This window comes from Pleurodeles waltl, chromosome 8 (assembly GCF_031143425.1).
Source record: "Pleurodeles waltl isolate 20211129_DDA chromosome 8, aPleWal1.hap1.20221129, whole genome shotgun sequence".
In the NCBI taxonomy this organism is placed as follows: domain Eukaryota; kingdom Metazoa; phylum Chordata; class Amphibia; order Caudata; family Salamandridae; genus Pleurodeles; species Pleurodeles waltl.
The window spans coordinates 1,489,453,703-1,489,475,130 of NC_090447.1; the positions used below are offsets into that span (position 1 = coordinate 1,489,453,703).

The 21,428-nt window shown below is 44.3% G+C and overlaps 1 protein-coding gene across 2 annotated transcripts in view; it reads left to right on the forward strand.

Annotated features, from left to right (window-relative positions):
- NR1I2 (nuclear receptor subfamily 1 group I member 2) overlaps positions 1-19,542 on the forward strand; it is a 260,681-nt gene extending 241,139 nt beyond the window's left edge. For both annotated transcript variants that reach the window (XM_069202689.1, XM_069202690.1), the window contains 2 exons: positions 2,675-2,780; positions 16,967-19,542. In XM_069202689.1, the coding sequence (XP_069058790.1) occupies positions 2,675-2,780; positions 16,967-17,111 (251 nt within the window). In that variant the 3' untranslated portion in view covers positions 17,112-19,542. The remainder of the gene's footprint in view (positions 1-2,674; positions 2,781-16,966) is intronic.
- Positions 19,543-21,428: the final 1,886 nt, after the last annotated feature.

Below are 21,428 nucleotides of genomic sequence, written 5' to 3' on the forward strand. Positions count from 1 at the left end.
GTGAGGTCGCATGTGTATATAGAATATTGTGATAAGGCTTTAAGAAAAAAACATTTTTGACAAGAAGTACACGTAAATTGAGGAATGCATGCATGATTGTGACACGTTTGAGGATGACTGACTGGTAGAGGTTGGAGTGTTTGTTTTCTTTAGCTCTTTTCTTAATAAGATTTTGTGACAGACAATAGGATAATATATGATACGATTATAGAATGTTATGCTAACATTAAATAAAAGTGGATTAAATATATATATTGATTTTTGTTTTACTTGAGCCGTGATATGTTAAATACGGAATTTGGTGCCTGTGGGGAATCGTTTGTATATTTTCAACAATTATATTAAGCAAAATACTAATGATGAGATTAATGGAAGCAATGCTTGTTCTAATCAGCCCCAAACAAAATGGATTTATACTTGGCAGAGCCACCTCCCTCAATACACGCGGGTTACACAGGCTACTGGTTTTGGTTTCAGAAAAGGCCTTTGACATGCTAGACTGGGACTGTATGTTCACAATGCTATGTATGGTGGGCCTGAGGGACAGGATGCTCAGACTGATTAGGCTCCCTCACACCAAACCAACAGCAAGGGTAAAGACTCTCCCAGTGGACCATGATGTGTGCCTGAGGTGCCCTCTTTTGCCTCTACTTTTTGCGTTGGCGATGAAACCCTTGGCTCATCGCCTCCGTCAGTAAGGGAGAGCCTAGCGCATTCCAATTGAAGAAAAGACACATGCAGTCTCACTCTACGCAGTTGATGTCTTGATGTACATCAGAGATATCCACGAGGGAGGGGCAGACATCACACTTATATTGGAGGCCTTCAAATCTGCCTCTGGATTAGAGGTCAGCTGGACAAAAACATGCTAACCGCATCCCGTTTGCCCCACGCACGACATAGCAGTAAATGACCACAAGATGAAGTGAGAGCCCTCCACAGCTTGATACCTGGGTATCAATATAGATCACGTCAGCCAGGACTTGTTGGACGCTTATTTAGTGAAGGCGATGTCTTCTCTGAGGCCTCAAATCACGCTTTGGCACTCTGCCTGACTGTGCAAGGTTGGGGTTGCCCTTTCCAAGATGATCTTGTTGCCAAGAATACTTTATGTTGCCAACTTGCTGATCCCCATAGCATATTCTGCACGTTGAACACCATGCTGGATGATTTGATCTGGAGCAACGGGTGGTGAACAGTTGCGCTGACCACGTTGCATCTGCCCACAGGACACCGGGGTCTGTGGACCCCGATACTTGAGCATTACTACCTGTCGCTGCAGCTGCAGTGGTTAGCTTGGTGGCTGGCAGGCTGCAACTTGTTCCAGGTGGGCTTTCTGCCTGTCATTGTTGTCCACCCATTTCACACTCATCCTTCTAAACACCATCACTTGTTTTTTGCGAGTGAGATATGATTATCATACCGTGGTTGCAACATGACTTGTGTCCATGACATTTTGCATCGCAGACGTATGCCTGTACTCGTCCTGTTACCTTGCATTGATGCCATTGCAGTTTCTCAGGCTGGAGAGTAGCTATTTTGACGGTGATACAGGTATTGCACTTCTAAGTCACTTTGTTTGCCTGAGCTCATTCTCACGTTACGTTTGACTTACCACCCACTCCATTTGATGTTTGCAGAAAATGTATTTATTTACAACTTTGGAAATCAAAACATTGTTTGCAGTTCGTAAATATGATTATTATAGTCAAATTCCAGTCAACAAATGGGCCCCTGTACTCTTTAAAAGAAAAACTTTCAGATTAAGATACATGTATCTTATTGAATAGATCATTTCTGGTTTTCTCCATAGATGTTTTCCAGTAAAAGCCTTATTATCTAATCAATTAACCAGAGTTTAAAATAAAATACAGTAATCACTATTTATTAGCAATATCAGTTAGTGGGGATGCACATTGAGCTGGATCATTATTGAAATTTGAATATGTTTCTAATGTCACCTTAAAAACCTTTTGAAGTCTCATTTTCATTCCTGTTGAAATAACTGAGTTACCTTTTTTACGATTAAGATAGTTTGGAGTTTAGGCTAACCTGCCCTATACGCTCAATGTTTTGATGTAATATTTCTGTATATGCAAGACTGGTGTCACTTGGGTGTCCCTTAGGGTTTGCAAGAGAATCAGTTGCTGCCTCCAAGCTTCTGCATGAAGCCACTGGTTTAACTAATCTGATGACTGACCTTCATAGATAAAATCTGCTTTTAGCTTTTGATTGCTTAGTACTTGAGTGCTGGTATATGCTGCCAGTCACTATTCATAAACAGCATCAAATGCGTTGAAAAAATGTTTACAAATTAATCCGCGTACCATATAAGTCACCTTTTAAGCAATCGCGTGAGAAGTCTTCCTGTGATCTCACTGGAGGAAGGTCCTAAGTTCATGCTAAATCACTGACTAGCATATCTAACATAGTTTTAGTACAATGATACTACTGTGTGCATCAGATGGTTTCACACTACTTCTAAATAATACTCCTGTATTAATAGTATTAATACCAATAGATATCAACCACAATGATTGATGCTAATCATTATACAATATAGTGTTTACTGTTAAAGGAGTGCACCTTCCGAGGAGTGTGAATAACATCACTGTTTAGAAGAATGTGGTAGTATGTCCTCATATCTTACCATAGGTGTTTCTTTACCCTATAGATCGCACAGGCGTCAAACATAGTGAGAGGATTGACCAGGTGCAGGAAACTTATGCTCTGACGATGAAAACGTACATCGACACCAAACGTCCCCAGCATGAGAAGAAGTGAGTATGAATGGACTTTTACCTGGTAATCTGGTTGAGCCTTAACCTTCAGAATTTTGGAAAGAGAATAGTCTCCATTCCATGATACAGAACTGTTGCCCCATCTACAGATATATAGCTGTATATAGGACAGCTCTGCTGTTCAGAGTAAACAAACCTTTAGCTATAAAGCTAACTTTAAGGCTTTAAATCTAGAAACTTTATCAGGGCTCTGAAAAGTTGTCGGTCCCACCAAGCACAACAGAGTAGTCTCATTTATTTGAGTGTTTTTGTGCTCCTCAAAGACTCTCAAGCGTGCCTGAAGCTTCCAGTGAACTGACCCTTCAGATGCTATAAATCCCATAGGACCTGGAATGTGTGTCAGGAGGATGTGTGTGTTGGGATGGAGAAGTCCTCTGCATGGTAAAGACTGGTACCTCTGTCCCGAGTGCCCAGCTCTAATGTTGTCTGGATCTGTAATGCAGGTTTTTGTTTTGGTCATAGGCTAACACTGATTTTGTCTGTGCACCAAGACATAGGCCTGTCTCACGGATTGTGGTTTTGTTGGACCGGGAGGGCACCCAAAACACTCCCCTCATAATGGTAGAAAGCTACCACCTTCACCAGGAGTTAAGCAGCACTGGTTCATTGGTGATAGCATCCCGTCTTGTGAACAGGAGCTTTTTACCAAGTATCACTGGAGCGAGGCTACAGGCTCATTCACCTGCAGGAGTAGTGACTGTGTTTGTGCGTCTGGAAAGGGTACAGCACAAGGATGGAGTAGTACTGTGCAGTGCATGTGTACATGTGCTGGGAGTATGTATGCCTGAGAGGGATATATTACATGAGAGATGTGTTGTTGTGCAGAGCGTGCGCTCGTGTGAAGTACAATACATGAAGGGTGAAGTGTTGTGCAGTGTGCACATAGTGTGTGTGCTTGCAGTGTGTGTGTTTGTAAATAACACACCCTGTTAGAAGTTAGAAAAGCCTCAGCGTGGAACAGTGTGCGTAGATTGAGTTCGCTGAATGCATGTGTGCATGTAAGGGTACAATGTATAGAGCTAACAGTGCTGGACCTAAGGTGAACTGTGAATCTACACTGAGTGTGCCTGCAATGGTACATTGTCTGGAGGACCCTGGGGTCCATTCTGGGAATCCTAGGCCTGTCAGGTGAAGACAGGAGGAGAGGAATGTTCCCTCTCCTCCCACAACTCAGAACAGATTTGTGTATTGCTGCATTTCTTTTAGCTAGGTGGCAACACACTAGACGGAAAAGGAAGAGACTCCCTTCACACCTCAGAAGACTGCTCTTTGGTTCAGTGATGGATCACAAGGAAGAGGCCTGAACACATCTCAGGAAGGGAGATGGGACTGAATCATAGAGTAGGGCTGGGATTAACCTTGTAATGCACATATCACAGTGGCTGACATCCAGGTGTGAGCTCTGGTCACTTCCATGAATTGTGTTGTGGACGATCTGCTTTGGAGTCTTGCTGTGACAGTCCTCTTTCATCAAGGAAGATACAAAAGAAGTGCCCATTTCACAAGAAGCAGAACCCAAGCATATAACTTCAGATCCTAACTCAGGTTTGGCGTCTGGGAAAGGACTCTAAGAATGGGAGGTTGAGTCACCAAACATTTGTCATCTGCCAAGCAGCCAGACGGACTGTGTGAGAAGGGAAATCTCTGCAAGGGACCAGGACTGTGGGCCAAGGCCTGCTGGCCTTCCTGCTGGGTGAGGGAACATCACCAAGGGAAGCCAAGACCACCTACCCTGGAGCATCAGCCCCTGCCTACTTGCTAAGACCAGTGTGCCCTGTGAAGGAGAGCAGAGCATTGTAGGAAGCAAACTCCAGTGGGGAGCCCTGCTGTGGGGACTCCTCATAAGAGGGTCTGGCGGAGCACCAGTCCAGCCACAGCCCATGTTCTGGTCTATTTTCGGTCACCCCCGTATGCCATGAGAGGGCTGACATTCACTGAGCCAATTAGTGACCGCAGGGTGGAAGGTGCCGACCCCATATAGCCTGGTTGTGTGGACCCTGTGCCAGAGGGGGGCACTGCTGAAGTTGTGTGACCTGCATGCCAGGACTTGTGAATGCCTGAGAGGCAACCCCATATGCCAGAAGGGGCTGCTCTGATGTGTATAATGGCACCTGAGGAGTCTTCGTTGCGCCCGGAAGTTACCTCTGCAACCATGTGTGCATGGAGGACATACCGGGACCAAAGCATCAAAAACTTTGGGCCGACGCCTGGGACTGGAGTTGAGGCTATGACCAGCAGATCTATCTGCACTGAAGGATCTGCTCTGACTGACCGCCACTGACCAGGAAGAGGTGAAGAAGGACAATATGCCCTTGTGGGACTACAGTTGGGAGCGGGAGTACTGAATTCCACCCTTTGTGTAGAACTTGACTTACTGCATCACTGAGAGCTGAAAGCTGCTCCAATCGTTGGTAAGAGTGGCGTGCCACACCAGAGAGTGAGCCTGTGCCTGCCGGACGCTGCGGCATGTACTGCCAGCAGCCTGACTTCTCAGAGCAGGATCTGATCTCTGGAGGGCCCGTGCTGAGGGCACCCACTGTTGCGCTGAGGGCACCCACTGTAACGCTGAATGCTTCTGTGCTACAGGAGCGGGTACGACTTGAACTAGAGCCTTTGGTGCATCAAGGGATTCATGGCTGATGGTGCTGTAGCACCATAGACACTTTTGAATAAAATCCTGAAGTCAAAGGGAGCTTTTAAGTACAGCCTAATAGTTTGCATTCCCCAATGTGGCCACCTGTGAATGGGAAAAAAAACGTTACACAAGAGAAGGTCATACAGGAATTCGCTTGACAACTACTTGAGGCCCGACATCAAGAGGATTAAGTTATTGCATTTGGATGTCGCATCTCTTTGCACATGTACAGTTAGAAATAAAATACTACTTTTTCTTATAAACGCAAGTATTTGGTTGGACACTGATCTGTTGTTTGTACTGCTTGCACTTTGAGTTATGAGTCATGTTCACTGACTTGTATCTACATTCCCCCCCTGAGGGAGTTTTGACCGCTTGGCCAAAGCTACGACTGAAAGTCACGTGCAGAAGGGGTACCTGGCCCAGTAGAGCGGAATCCATAGTAGGTCGGGCCCCGGCACATCCAGGAGTAAAAGGCCTCAACCACCACGGTTGGGCCCAGTAACCCTTGTGTGCCTAGTGACCCTCTGAAAGGGGTCTGACAGTGTGCATGATGAAAGTATTTCTCGATCATGCATCATTCATTGATAATTATAACCTTAGAATATCTCTCAGGTGTTTTTATGTGAATGGTTCAAGTTCATTACGCACATTTCTGATGTGAAGTGGAAGCATGGCAAATGGTAATGATCTTGGTGGTTATGCTACCAAAAAATAGGGAGGCCACAGCTATTCTGAAGGATGGGCAGATCACAAGGACCAACATGAGTTAACTTCAGTGGATATTGCCAAAGCTTGATTGTTGCTAGTAGGCCATTCTGAGGGCCATCAATTGACAGCTGGAAATTCAGGTGAAATACTTGAAAAACATACAAAATTTAACGAGAGGATTGCTTGCAATAAGTCTAAGCACTGGCAATCGCTCAGGGTAGCATACCAACCCATCGTTCTTTTGACCAACCCATCGTTCAATTTTGACGCAGCCTTTACAAATCAGTCCTGATCTAGCCTGAGTAATTACTAGTGGCTGTAATTAATTCAAGCTATTGGTTGTCTGCACTTTACTAATGAACCAAATAAAATAATGGTGCAAACATTATTTATATATATATATATATATATATATATATATATATATGTGTGTGTGTGTGTGTGTGTGTGTTCAATGGCATGTGTAGCTGCAGATACACATGCTGTGCATATCCCGCCATCTAGTGTTGGGCTCGGACTGTTACAAGTTGTTTTTCTTCGAAGAAGTATTTTTTCAAGTCACGAGATTGAGTGGCTCCTCCTCTCAGTGATAGTGCGCATGGGCATCGACTCCTTTGTTAGATTGTTTTCTTCCCGCCGTCGGGTTCGGACGTGTTCCCTCTCGCTCCAAGACTTTTGATTCGGAAACTTTATATTCTCTTTATTCTACAATTGGTCTTTTTTCGCCTGCTTTACATCTGCAATCAATCCGATAGTACTGTCAGGATCAAGAAAACGCCCTTTTGGGGTGCTTGCGCCCTTCTTAGGCCTGTTCAGGCCTACCACGCCATAGCCTGATGGATCGGACTCCATTCCGATTCTGTCCTCGGTGCCACGCACAATCCCCTTATACTGACCAGCACGTGGTAAGTAATCTTTGCCTTTCTCCAGAACATAAAGAAGAGGGTGGTGAAGCTTGCTGTTCGTTTCGGTCGAAAAAGACACTGCGTGACCAAGGAGCAAGAAGACTCGAGATGGCGTCGAAGTATACAGAGTCCACCGACACCTTAGAGGAGGAGCAGGCACAGACGGCTGTTTCGATCAAAGATTCCGACTCCGAACCAGGGTCAGAAGACGACGGCCAACCGATCACAGTGGCACAGCATGTGAGTACACCTGTCCCTACATCCACTTCCAAAAAATCAAGCAAGGCCTTGGGTGCATCACTGCTGGAAAGCCATGGTTCCACCCGAAAGAAAGTTGTCGGCGACAGGCCCTTGGTTCTGCGCTGAAAAAGGCCAAGTCACCCTATAAGCAGGCCACGCCTGTTTCGGTGCCGGAGTCGAGCAAAAGAATAAGAAGCTCCACCTCTGAGCCGACGCTTACAATCTTTGGATCCGAAATTACTGTGTCCGGCTTTGGAGCCGAAACGTAGGCTGCTATCTTCAGGACTGAAAAAGCTCGGAACAGCTTCAGAGTTGAAAACATCCTTCCACACAGAAGAGACAGGACTTTGGAGTTGTTTAAAACATATGCCCAAAACAGTCAGTGAACAATCCTCTAAGGGCACAAAAACATCACAATTTCAAATAGAGGAATCTGATATCCAACCAATTTTGGAGGTTATGGACAATAAGCAGAGAAGAATACACATCCACAAAGAGACTGGAAAAATTGCTTCTCCACCTCCACAGACTAAAAGAAAGCTGGCATTTCAAGAGACTCTTAATACATCTCCACCACCAGCAAAAAAAATGTAAGCGAAAGGAGAAGCCATCACCTCTCCAACTTTCTCCACCACATTCACAACAGCTTTCTTTTCATCCACCACCGACTATACCACACCTACTCACAGGGAGACGCAGTGGACCCTTGGGACATGTATGACTCAGACCATATACCGTCCAATGATCCTGATCTTTATCCTACACAACCATCACCCCCAGAGAATAGTACAGTTTACACCCAAGTCATATTTAGGGCAGCTGCATACCATGAGGTCGAAATGCATGCAAAACCTTTGGAAGAGTATTTCCTTTGTAATACATTATACTCTACCCATAAACTACCAGTGCTTACCAATGCTTCCTGGTATGCTTAGACATGCAGACGACATATTCAAAGAACCAGTCAAAGCATTTGATAAAAAATATAAGCTTGCACCAACAGACCCAGTCTACATCATGCAACAACTGCCACCGGATTCTATTGTGGTCAGTGCAGACAGGAAACGGGCTAATAGTCAGTCTTCGAGGGACACCCTGCCCCCTGTCAAGGAAAGTAGGAAGTTTGATGCTGCAGGGAAAAGGGTACACAAGCAGCCAAACAATGGCTTATTGCCAATTCCCAGGCCCTGTTGGCAAGATATGACAGGGCACATTGGGATGAAATGCAAGAATTCTTGCAGTACCTACCCAAGGAACACCAAAAGAGAGCGCAGAAAATTGTAGAAGAGGGACAGGCTATTACAAATAACCAGATTAGATCTGCCCTAGACCCAGCTGAACCTGCAGCTAGAAGTATGAAAACTAGCGTTACATTCCAATGACATGCACGGCTAAGGTCCTTGGGTTTTAAACCCGAAATACTGCAGGCCGTGCTTAACATGCCTTTCTATAAACAGCATCTCTTCGGACCAGAAGTAGATGCTACTATTGAGAAACTCCGAAAGGATTCAGATACTGCAAAAGCCGTGGAAGCCCTAAATACGACACCTTTTTGGGGTTCCTTTTGGAAACAGTTTAGGGGAGGTTTTACACCCCAAACTACAGAGGCTTCCACCTCCCATCAAAAACAAACTCAGCAGTATTATTCAAGAGGGTCATTTAGAAGCTCTTACAGAGGGCAAAACTTTAGAGCCAGAAGAAAGTTTACTGCCTCAAAGAGTGCTACCACACCCACAAAACAATGACTTCCCAAACATCCCACACGCCTCCTGCAGGAGGAAGACTGCAACAATTCCACTCTCGCTGTCAAAACATCATTACAGATCAGTGGGTACTCCCAATTATCCGCAATGGTTAGTGCCTAGAACTCATCTCTTCTCCACCAAATATTCCCTCTCGCTCTCACAGACTCTCTCCAGAACACACTGATCCACTAAAACAAGAGGTACAATCTCCATTACTGAAAGGGGCACTAGAAATGGTTCCCATCTCACAGCAAGGGACAGGAGTATATATTCGCTATACTTCCTTATACCAAAAAAGGATGGTACTCTCAGACCCAGTCTAGATCTCAGACCTCTAAATCTATATATCCTGTCAGAACGTTTTCACACGGTCACTCTACAGGACGTCATTCCCCTACTACAAAAACACGATTATATGACTGCGTTAGATTGCAAGGATGCCTACTTCCACATTCCCATACATCCAGCTCACCGCAAGTACTTAAGGTTCGTAATAGCAGGCAACCACTACCAATTCAAAGTACTACCCTTCGAAATAACAGCTCCAAGGGTTTTCACAAAATGTCTAGCTGTAGTAGCAGCTCACCTCAGAAGACAACACATACATGTCTTCCTTTATCTAGACGATTGGTTAATGAAATCCAGCACCATTCTACAGTGTCAACAACACACTCAATACACAATAGATACCCTACACACATTAGGGTTCACAATCAATTACCAGAAATCTCATCTTCAACCAGCACACATTCAACCTTACCTAGGTGCAATTCTCAATACTCAAACAGCATGAGCCTACTAAAATCCACAAAGAATACAGGATTTTCAATACCTCATATAACACATCCAGATCAATCGAACTTGCACGGTAAGATTTATCATGAAACTATTGGGAATGCTGGCATCATGTATAGCAATAGTACTGCATGCAAGACTAAACATGAGACCACTGCAACAGTGCCTCTCACAACAGGGGTCTCAGGCACAGGGTCACTTGCATGATCTAGTGTTGTTAGACCGCCAAACCTACAAATCTCTGCAATGGTGGAATCACAACAACATAACAAAAGGGCGGTCCTTTCAAGGCCAAGTGCCACAGACCATAATCACTACAGGTGCGTCAATGACAGGTCGGGGAGCTCATCTCAACAACCTAACCATACAAGGGGAATGGGACTCAACACAATCAACTTACCACATAAACCACTTGGAATTATTAGCTGTGTTCTTGGCCATCAAAGCATTTCAACCTCAGATCATACACAAGACAGTCTTAATAAGAACAGACAACATGACAACGATGTATTATCTGAAAAAACAAGGGGGGGCACATTCATCCCAATTGTCCCTTCTAGCTCAAACAATATGGAAATGGCCAATTCACAATCAGATTCATTTACTAGCCGAATACATCCCAGGGATACACAACCAGCTAGTAGACATTCTAAGCAGGACGCAGCAACAAACACGCAAGTGGGAGATTCACCCACAGGTACTTCAACATTACTTTCAAATGTGGGGGAACACCAGACGTAGACCATTTCACAACAAGCGAAACCCGCAAAATGCCAAAACTTCACATCCAGACACCCACACCCTCAGTGCAAGGGCTATGCTATATGGATCAACTGGTCAGGGATATTTGCTTACGCTTTTCCCCCTCTCCCGTTAATTCCATTACTGGTCAACAAAACACGTCACACCTCTCTCACCATGATACTCATAGCTCCCACATGGGCAGGCCAACACTGGTACACAACACTCCTGGATCTGTCAGAAGTGCCCCATCACAAACTTCCAAACAGACCAGATCTTTTAACAAAGGTCAAATCAGGCATCCCAAACCCAGTGTACTCATCTTAGCGATTTGGCTCCTCAAGTCATGAGTCCTGAGTTTGGATATTTACAGCTTCCATTAGAATGTATGAACGTTCTAAAACAAGCATGTAAACCAACAACCAGACAATGCTATGCATATAAGTGGGAATGGTTTGTATACTACTGCCAACCTAAAATTATAGATCCACTTAAAGCATCAGTACGAGATATTGTGTGCTATTTGCTTTATTTACAAAAGGCAAACCTAGTTTTTTCCTCTATTAAAATTCATCTAACAGCCATAACAGCATACCTACAATCCATACAACATACTTCTCTCTTTAGAGTTCTTGTCATAAAAGCATTTATGGAAGGACTTAAACACATTATTCCACCCAGAACTCCACCAGTTCCTGCATGGAATCTTAATATTGTACTCACAAGACTAATGGGCCCACCATTCGAACCCATGCACTCCTGTGATATTCCATTTCTCACATGGAAGGTTGCTTTCTTAGTAGCAATTACTTCATTAAGAAGAGTTTAAGTGAAATTCAAGCGTTTACTCTAGAGGAACCATTCTTCCAAGTACACAACCACAAAGTAATACTTAGGACAAACCCAAACATTTTACCTAAAGTGGTTTCACCTTTTCACATTAATCAGTCAGTGGAATTTCCAGTCTTCTTTCCACACCCAGACTCTACTGCTGAAAGAGCTCTACAAACTCTTGACCTTAAAAGAGCTCTAATGTACTATGTTGACCAAACAAAAGATTTTGGGAAAACTAATCAATATTTTGTTGCTTTCCAACAACCGCATAAAGGTAATCCCATTTCAAAACAAGGACTAGCTAGATGGATTGTGAGATGTATGCAGACATGTTACCTTTAGGCAAAAAGGCAACTATGAATAACTCCTAAAGCACATTCCACTAAGAAAAAGAGTGCCCCTATGGCATTATTTAGGGAATATACCAATGACAGACATATGCAAAGCTGCCACATGATCCACACCACATACATTCACAAAGTATTACTGGGTGGATGTTTTATCAAGACAACAAGCATTACTAAAACACCATTTCAGACCACTTCATCCCCTAAAGGCTAACCACCGCTTAATGGGGAGGAGAACTGCTTTTTAGTGTATGCACAGCATGTGTATATGCAGCTACACATGCCATTGAACTGAAAATGTCACTTACCCAGTGTACATCTGTTTGTGGCATGTAGTGCTGCAGATTCACATGCGCCCTCCCTCCTTCCCGGGAGCCTGTAGTCGTTGTAGTACTCATTTGTGTATACACACACACACACACACACACACACACACACACACGTATATATATATATATATTTGCATGGACATCTTACTTATTACATATCTATAGTTGTACATAAACAGTCATTCTCTCCTTCCTAAACCCTTCTGTGGGAAAACAATCTAAGGAGTTGATGCCCATGCGCATTATCACCGAGAGGAGCAGTCACTCGATCCTGTGACTCGAAAAAAGACTTCTTCGAAGAAAAACAACTTGTAACACTCCGAGCCCAACACTAGATGGCAGGATATGCATAGCATGTGAATCTACAGCACTACATGCCATGAACAGATGTACACTAGGCAAGTGACATTTTCCATATAGATTGTGGAAGCTGCTGTCCCACGGTGGGTGCCTTCTTCAGTTCTGAGCCATGACAAAGACCACCAGAGTCTTCATCATGCAAAATTGCTTGACCTATTTATAAATGGAACTGGGTGTAGTATTTATATTGCTGTGTAATTGTGGATGAGACAGAGAAAGGTGAAACACTGAGTAGCTATTACTAGAAAGACAGAAGAAGTTGTGCATATGGATCAAGTGCCTGTGCCCTGGATATTTAGCCATACGCACCTTCCATGCCAGGTCATGTAGTTTAGTTATTTCTTTTATTAGCATGAGACTATAAGTCCTATCCTGTAAAGTGCTTTTGAGATTCAGTATGAATCATACTGATGTGAAGGAAGCTTGTGGTCTGGCAGACCACTGCTGGAAGGTAACCCGAGAAAGATATTGTCAAAGGGTAACTAATAAAGTTCGCTTTGGGGGTGCGGAAGACTGGTTGACAACCACGACACATAGTTTAAAACTTTGGGAGTGCTGGGGGCCATGGAAGAATTTCTCTCTGGTTCTCCTTCATGAACCACCAGCACACAGATGAAACACTATCACCAGTCTCACCTATAGAGGTTGACTGAATCTTTGGACTTGGCGAATATTGTAGTAGTTAGGCTCATTCACCATTAACAATTCTGAACTAAATCAAACTCCAAAAGTTTCAAAGCTTTATTACAATTCCAAAATCAATGTCACATATATGGTGCACAAAACTAAGTTAGAAAAATACATAGAAACCCTGGGCTGACCAAAACATCTGAAAAGATTTAAACTGCTAAAAATCAATATTGTTAGGCACTCCAAAAAATAATCTAGATTAGCAACAACACAATATGCACATTTGTATTAGAATTCAAAGCAGTTGAAGGTGACATCAGTAAATCATCAAAATACAATTTAACATTTAATTTCAGATTTCAGAACTGGGCCATTCCCATCACTAACACAAATTTGGACTTGCATGTGTGGGAACGGGCTAACGCATGCACGCAAAATGCAAAAATAAGAGAGACAAAAATAATTTGAAAAAACATCTAACTAGGGCAATTCACTATAAAAATTGAGCTGGTGTAAGTACTTAACTGAAAAGGAAACAAGAATCCACACTTGTATACCTCTCCTCAAGGGACAGCATGCAGAGATCATTCATCAAGCAGTACAGTTACCTTCCTCCAACATCAGTTGACAGCAGCATCATCAGAACAGTGCAGAACACGGGCTGCACATAGGACAGATCAGCAGTTCAGGATTAGTTGGCCTTATTAATACTGAACCACATAACAGAAAGGGCAATCAAGACTAAGGTGAGAAAACTCATCTGAGGACTTAAAGAATAGGAGAGTGACAACAGACATAAGCAGGGTTCTGGACAGCTTTGAGGCAGGAGAAGAACTAACTAAGACTGACTTTGACAAGAACTAACTCAAGACTCCCTCAAGATAGACTGACCTCATGTGCAAAGTCCCTCACTAATGAAAATAACCACAATCTTCTTGATTGGTCCTTCAGGTGGGCGCACTTCGGACGTCCGATTCAATATCCAATGACTTCAGATGGCACCATTGAATTTGCAACTATTATGAATCTTCTCAACAAAAGTGCATTGTCATAAGATGACGCACACATTTCTGACAAAATATTACCTTCTCTAGTTATTTGTTACTTCAGATCCTGTCTCACGACACACAATAAACTAATACTTTTCACATGTTAACTACAAATTTCCAGTCTTGTTTGACAGCTAGAGCAAGTAGTGCTACATTGTTAGCCATGAAACATGTTTCTTGCCTTCAATACAATAGGACATTCAACATTCACATTAACAGCCTAGGAAAGAATTCAGGTCCGAGGGTACAGAATAAACAAGTGATTTTCCATTATTGCTGCAAAATCAATCTTTCAGGCTTAATCAAGCTAAGAAAGCCTTCTTACATTTAATACCTTAATAAGCCTATTGCCCACCTTATAATTTGTATATGCAAAGCAAATTATTGAATTGCAAACATTACTTATAACATGTTAATGCAATTTTAAATGTTCGTTTATTTTCTGCACACATGTAACTTGTATTAATAAAATCCATTTAATTCAATACAAGTAAAAAAAAATCATATTCATTTAACACTTTCAATAACACTCAATATTAATTCACGTTAGTACTTCATTTAATATAAATGCAAACTCTCATGTTAAAAAGTAGTGTTTAATATGAATGGTGGCCACATGGCTCACCATAATTCAAACGTGCACATTTTAAAACTCATGTCATTTTCTCTGTTAGGCCTTTAAATGTATGTTAATTTGTCACCATATGTTAACTTCTATGCCACTGATATTCCTAAAAATTTGATCTCTCACAGATCTTTTAAGTTACCCACGTGTTGATCAGTGACAGAGTAGACCAGTAAGTTGGAGTAGTAGGGGCATTATAAAGTGATGGTAAATTGATGGGACACATAGGAACCATGAAGGAAATCTAGAAGGAAAATCAAATAGTTAATATGAAAGCTCCTGACCTAAAGATCCTAAGCAGCTTAATGCTAAAACTATTTGAGAGAATTCGATTATATTCATGGTGCAAGTGAAGATATACATGAGGGTGTCGGGTTCATGTGTGACTACTTGTCATCACATGAACAAACGAAGTTATTAGAAGAACATAGGAAATTTAGTCAAGAGCTTTGAGGTTCAGTATGTAGTGTCACCAGAGAGAGTGAGTGATGGGTTAATTGGCTCCATGCCTTAACACCCTCCATACTTTAACTCCCTTCAGCCTTTAACTGTTTTGTGACTTCCCTTCCACCCCCAATGTTAGGACTCCCCTCCCCGTATGTGACTTGTTCCCCCTCCCCGTATGTGACTTGTTCCCCCTCCTGTTGTGACTTGTTCCCCCTCCTGTTGTGACTTGTTCCCCCTCCTGTTGTGACTTGTTCCCCCTCCTGTTGTAACTCGTTCCCCCTCCTGTTGTGACTCGTTCCCCCTCCTGTTGTGACTCGTTCCCCCTCCTGTTGTGACTCGTTCCCCCTCCTGTTGTGACTCGTTCCCCCTCCTGTTGTGACTCGTTCCCCCCCTGTTGTGACTCGTTCCCCCGTGACTCGTTCTCCCTGTTGTGACTCGTGTTCCCCCCTCTGTTGTGACTCGTGTTCCCCCCTCTGTTGTGACTCGTGTTCCCCCCTCTGTTGTGACTCGTGTTCCCCCCCCTGTTGTGACTCGTGTTCCCCCCCTGTTGTGACTCGTGTTCCCCCCCTTTGTTGTGGCTCATGTTCCCCCCTCTGTTGTGACTCGTGCTCCCCCCTCTTTTGTGACTGCCTCTGTTGTGACTCGTGTCCCCCCTCTGTTGTGACTCGTGTCCCCCCTCTGTTGTGACTCGTGTCCCCCCTCTGTTGTGACTCGTGTCCCCCCTCTGTTGTGACTCGTGTCCCCCCCACTGTTGTGACTCGTGTCCCCCCACTGTTGTGACTCGTGTCCCCCCCACTGTTGTGACTCGTGTCCCCCCCACTGTTGTGACTCGTGTCCCCCCTCTGTTGTGACTCGTGTCCCCCCCTCTGTTGTGACTCGTGTCCCCCCCCCTCTGTTGTGACTCGTGTCCCCCCCCCTCTGTTGTGACTCGTGTCCCCCCCCCCTCTGTTGTGACTCGTGTCCCCCCCCCCCCTCTGTTGTGACTCGTGTCCCCCCCCCTCTGTTGTGACTCGTGTCCCCCCCCCTCTGTTGTGACTCGTGTCCCCCCCCCTCTGTTGTGACTCGTGTCCCCCACCTCTGTTGTGGTGACTTGTGTCCCCACCTCTGTTGTGGTGACTTGTGTCCCCCCCCTGTTGTGGTGACTCGTTCCCCCACCTATTGTGGTGACTCATCCCCCCCCTCCTCTGTTGTGGTGACTCATCCTCCCCCCTCCTCTGTTGTGGTGACTCGTTCCCCATTCCCCTGTTGTGGTGACTCGTTCCCCCCTCCTCATCTGTTGTGGTGACTCGTCCCCCCTCCTCATCTGTTGTGGTGACTCGTTCCCCCCCCCCTCCTCTGTTGTGGTGACTCGTTTCCCCCCCCTTCTCTGTTGTGGTGACTCGTTCCCCCCTCCTCTGTTGTGGTGACTCGTTTCTCCCCCCCTCCTCTGTTGTGGTGACTCGTTCCCCCCCTCCTCTGTTGTGGTGTCTCGTCCTCCCCCCCCCCCCTTTGTGGTGACTCAGTCACCCCCCCTATTGTTGTGGTGAATCGTCCCCCCCCATTGTTGTGGTGACTCGTCCATCCCCCTTCTTGTTGAGGGTGACTTGTTGCCCCCCCCCCCGTTGTGGTGACTCCTACCCCCCCACCGTTGTGACTCGTCCACCCCTATGTTGTGGTGACTCATCCACCCCCCCATATGTTGTTGTGACTTCCCCCCTAAATGTCACAGCTCCCCCATGTCGTGACCCCCCAGCTCTTGTCTTAACTGCCTGCATGTCTTTGCTTAATTTCAGGTTCCTGTTTCCCAAAATTATACGGTGCCTGACTGAGCTGCGGAGCATGAACGTGGAATATTGTAAACAGGTTGTGGAGATTCATGACATCCAGCCAGACAACAGCCCTCTTATAATGGAGGTTTTCAGCAGAGGAAACGACTGAAACACTCAACACCTTCTGCTTTCTGTGTTGCTGGGAAGTGTCCACCAGGATATGAGTCTCAGAAGTCTGTCTGGTCTTCGTTTATGCATTCCTACGAGCTGCTGTTCAGGATACCAGCATGGTGGCCCATAGGGAAGTTTGGCGAGTGGAATGCAGATCCCATGCAACTGCTTGTTGGCTTCTGGCATGACTGCTGCGTTTTAAAAACAAAGGTATAACATGCATTTGTGTAAGGAAAGCTGGAGCTGCACTGGAGGCAACAACCTATCATACATGACAAGTGGGAACGTTTCTCTGGAAGAGAAAGTGATGATGTTACACACAATCTTAGTTGTGGGTAGTCCTTTGTCCAATCAGGTGCCCTGACAAGGTCTGTTTGCACACACAAACAGTGAAAAACTGAAGGCATTATTAACTCAGGACTGTGCTCTATGTATTTTTGTTGTGTATTTTCCGATAGACATTTGTTGTGCAAAGAATTTATCACTGAGCTCTAGAAAATAGTTTAAGGCATCGGATTAAGAGCATTTTAGATCATAGTAAAAACTGCACTGTTCCAAAAAGGAGCAAATTCAGATTAAATGGGCCTCCAACCACTGGTGAAAACCAAGCACATGAATGTACACATTGATGCTTCAGTGAGACCTTTTTGTAAATGCACTTTGTAGAGCATTGATATGAATTTTGTGGCTGTTTTATGTTTTTTTGTTGACATGTCTAGTTTCTTTTGTTTTTACCCTTTTTACCCTAGTGAAGTGTAACCAGTGATCCAAAAGGCATGTGCCTGTACAAAGGCCCATATTTATACTTTTTTAGTGCTGCATTTCCACCGCCTTTTGACGCAAAAGCGGCGCAAACTTACAAAATACAATGGTATTTTGTAAGTTTGTGCCGATTGTGCGTCAAAAAATGACGCAAATGCGGCGCTAAAAAAGTATAAATATGGGCCTAAGTGTACTAGCATTGGAGAAGACAGTTTCTTGTATGTGTACTTACATCTGTACCTCAAAAAGATGGAGGGGGGAAGAAGGCAGGTTGCTAGGTACTTACTGCCTCGTTACCAAGTATGTCTGGCTCTCAAGAGGCGGTACTGACTCGGGTCCTGATGTAGTCTTTTCCCTGTCTCTCTAAAAAGGCCCTCATGGATGGAGAGGGCAGACTAGCGGTGTTCGCCTGCCTATGACTTTTTCTTGCCTGGACCACTGAGGATGTAGAGGGAAGACATGACAGATAATATGGTATTCTCCAGCATGTGACGCTGGGATCCCTCTAGGGGTAGAGAATGTACATGACATCCCTTGGTATGTTTTTGTCTGATGGAAATCGTAGGTGGGTGAAGACTTTTTAAAGTCTCATGCTGAGATATTTGCATGTGTGTGTCTCTAATATGGAACTCAAGCAGTGGGAATGTTATACAGAAAGATACTTGTGCACTCAGATGTCAGTCATCTGTACTGCTGTAGACGGAGTAGTAGAAGTGGTAGGTAATAAGGTTTTTTCTACCTGTGTGTGTCTGTTCTGTAGTTGGCAAGAGTAGAGTTAGAAGATGAAGTGCTTGTATGTTTGTGTCTCTTTGAGCAGGAGCTATGGCTATTGTACAAGTTATGCTACTTGTTCAGAAAGAGAGGTTTTTCAAGGTGACTTCTGTGTAACTTAGCAGGGACAACTATTGTTCACTAATGCGTCAAAGGCAAGTCGCTACCTTCAGAGACGCAGTCATGGTTGGCGCTATGTATATAATATTGCTTTATGGGTTTCTTGAGGACTTCCTATATGCAAACTGCTCTAAGATCTCTTTTGCAGTTTGCTGTGAAAGGATTATTGGCGATCACCTCTGTGTGCGCTATTGAACCTCTCATCTTCAAAGCGTACGTCATAAACCTGTTTTCCAATGAGCTGGTATTTGTTTTCCGGTGTGTACGTTTGAGGAAGGAGGAGGGGGGGTATGTTTGAGAGAGGAGGAGAGGGGAGTATGTTTGAGGAAGGAGGAGAGGCGGGGTTGTGCTTTCCTGCATTGCTGAAGAGCAGACTCCATGTCTGTCTGTACTGAGATTTCTACTGAGCCAACCTGTGATACAGGCATGCAGCCTGCCATGCAGTGTTTCTGACTTCTCACTGGGGAACGGAATTTGCCATGCCCTGTGCCCACATAGCCAAGTCTAGTAGTGTGGAAGACCGTCCGGCTTCTTCGACATGAATTTCTACCTCTTAGCGCAGGTTTGATGGCGCTTGCACAAACTTCACGCCTTCTGTGCCTGTGGTCTTAAAAAGTTTGCTATGATCAACTCGCAATGATGATTCTGAATTCTGCTGCGGATACCTCCAAATATCCTTGTCCACCAGGGTTGATGTTATTGCCTTACGAGAGACTATATGTGGCAGTGCAAGAAAAAGGACTATCCTGTACCAATAAATTAAGTAACTTCTGATAGTGACTCGTACAGAATTAAGTTTGCACATGCACCCCCCATTTGCTTACTGTGTTACATATATGTGGTTTTTAAATATGTTTGAAAGCAGAACTCTAAAAGAGTGCAACAAATTGGCATTAACTTATTTTTTTTTTTGCAAGACACAACTTCAGAAGTTCTGTGTGCTCTTATCCTATAGCAGCTATGATGGATGAACAAGGCTACACAAGTGTTGGTTCTTAAAAGAAATGGAACTGGGGGTTTGTAGTTCATAACGCTGTGGGTACTGGTGTTCTGCATACTCCTGCCAGCTAGTGTTGGGCTCAGATGTCTGCAAGTTGTTTTTCATCACTCTTTCGATTTATGAAATGCATTGAGGCACCACCCTTGGTTGGCAATGTGCCTGGCAGCAGCGCCATCCTAGCATCGGATTTGGATGTGTACCTACAGGGATTCACGTTTCTTTGGGCCCACATGGTAAAATTCAGCACAGATACTTGGAAAAGCCTTCATCATCTGTGCTTTCGACTCCTTTGTCTTCAGTGGAGCTCTCAACATTCCAGTGTTCTAATTTGAAATGCATCTTCCCTCAAGCTAAGAGGGGGAACAAGTGGACTCTGATACTCTGGAGTAGGTCTCTGATGGCTCTTAAACTGGGGGTTGTCGGGTAGATTCCCTCCGAAGACCTGTGCATCTGCAGCATCCTCTGTCTCATCACTTTGTGCTGTGGTTGGCTGTCCTGTGCTTTTGCACTTCTTCATCCGATGATGGCAGAGCCCTCAATGAGAGACATGTTCACAATGACCAAACTTATCATCTACCGTATGTCTTATGTCAGTGAGGCCACTGTCGACTACTAGTCTAGTGACAAGGTCCTCACCAATGAGTAGCTGTCTATGATTAGGACTATCTCAGAACTCCTAAAGTAACTGCTGTTGTTGACAGTATCGGCAAGGGGGACCTAGCAAATCATCACCTGCATCCCGGAGAAAGCGTCATTTGGTTTTATTTATTTAGACTAATTCCTTGTCCGCATCTTAAAGCATGACTCACCAGGTGTAACCAAGGGGACTGAAGCGGGACCTGTGGAGGGGCGGATGGGCATTTTTAGAGAAGGCCTGAGACCTTGCGATTTTTATTAATTTGCTCAGCGTACGAATAAATATCGGACCCCGAATGCTATTGAAAGAAGCTTAAAGGTCAGCTGTCTATATGTGAGAGTTCTAAGCACATTACTTTAGACAGCACCCTTTAAAGGCCAACTTTCAGTCGAATGCATACCAACTGCTCTGGCCTTGGTCCAGGAGTGTACTTTGGTCAGTAAGACCAAGGGGAGGGGGGGAGGAGTTGGAGTGAGTGTATGAGCTTTAGATTTTCCAACAATCATGCTGGCATATGTTAAAATACATTATAGGACAAGCGGGGCACATGAGAAGGGCCTAAGGAGCAGTGGAAAGGGTGAGAAATTTGGATTGGTAGGAATACTTAGTGAGAGAAAACACACTGGGCCAGATTTACAAAGAACTTGTGCAGCGCTGTGCAAAAATTGGCCATGCTGCACCAATTCTGAAACACTGGTATGTGCTGTATTTGCGCTAAATTTAGCTGCCAATGCAGACATCCTTGCACCGAAGTTCAAGGGTGTCTGCATTGAAGATAATGATTGTTTAAGTGCAGGAAGGTGTGTCTTTCTGCACATAAACAATCTACATTGGCGATTTGACACTTCTGTGTGTGCTGCAGAATATATAGAAGTAGCAAATTGTCATTAATGAATGATTGTTTATGGGCAAGAAAGAACACCTTCCTGCTCATAAGCAATCATTCATGGCAATTTGCTCCTTCTATGTGTGCTGCAGAATGCAGCACCACGGAAAAAGCAAAAACGAGAAGAAATACTTTTTCT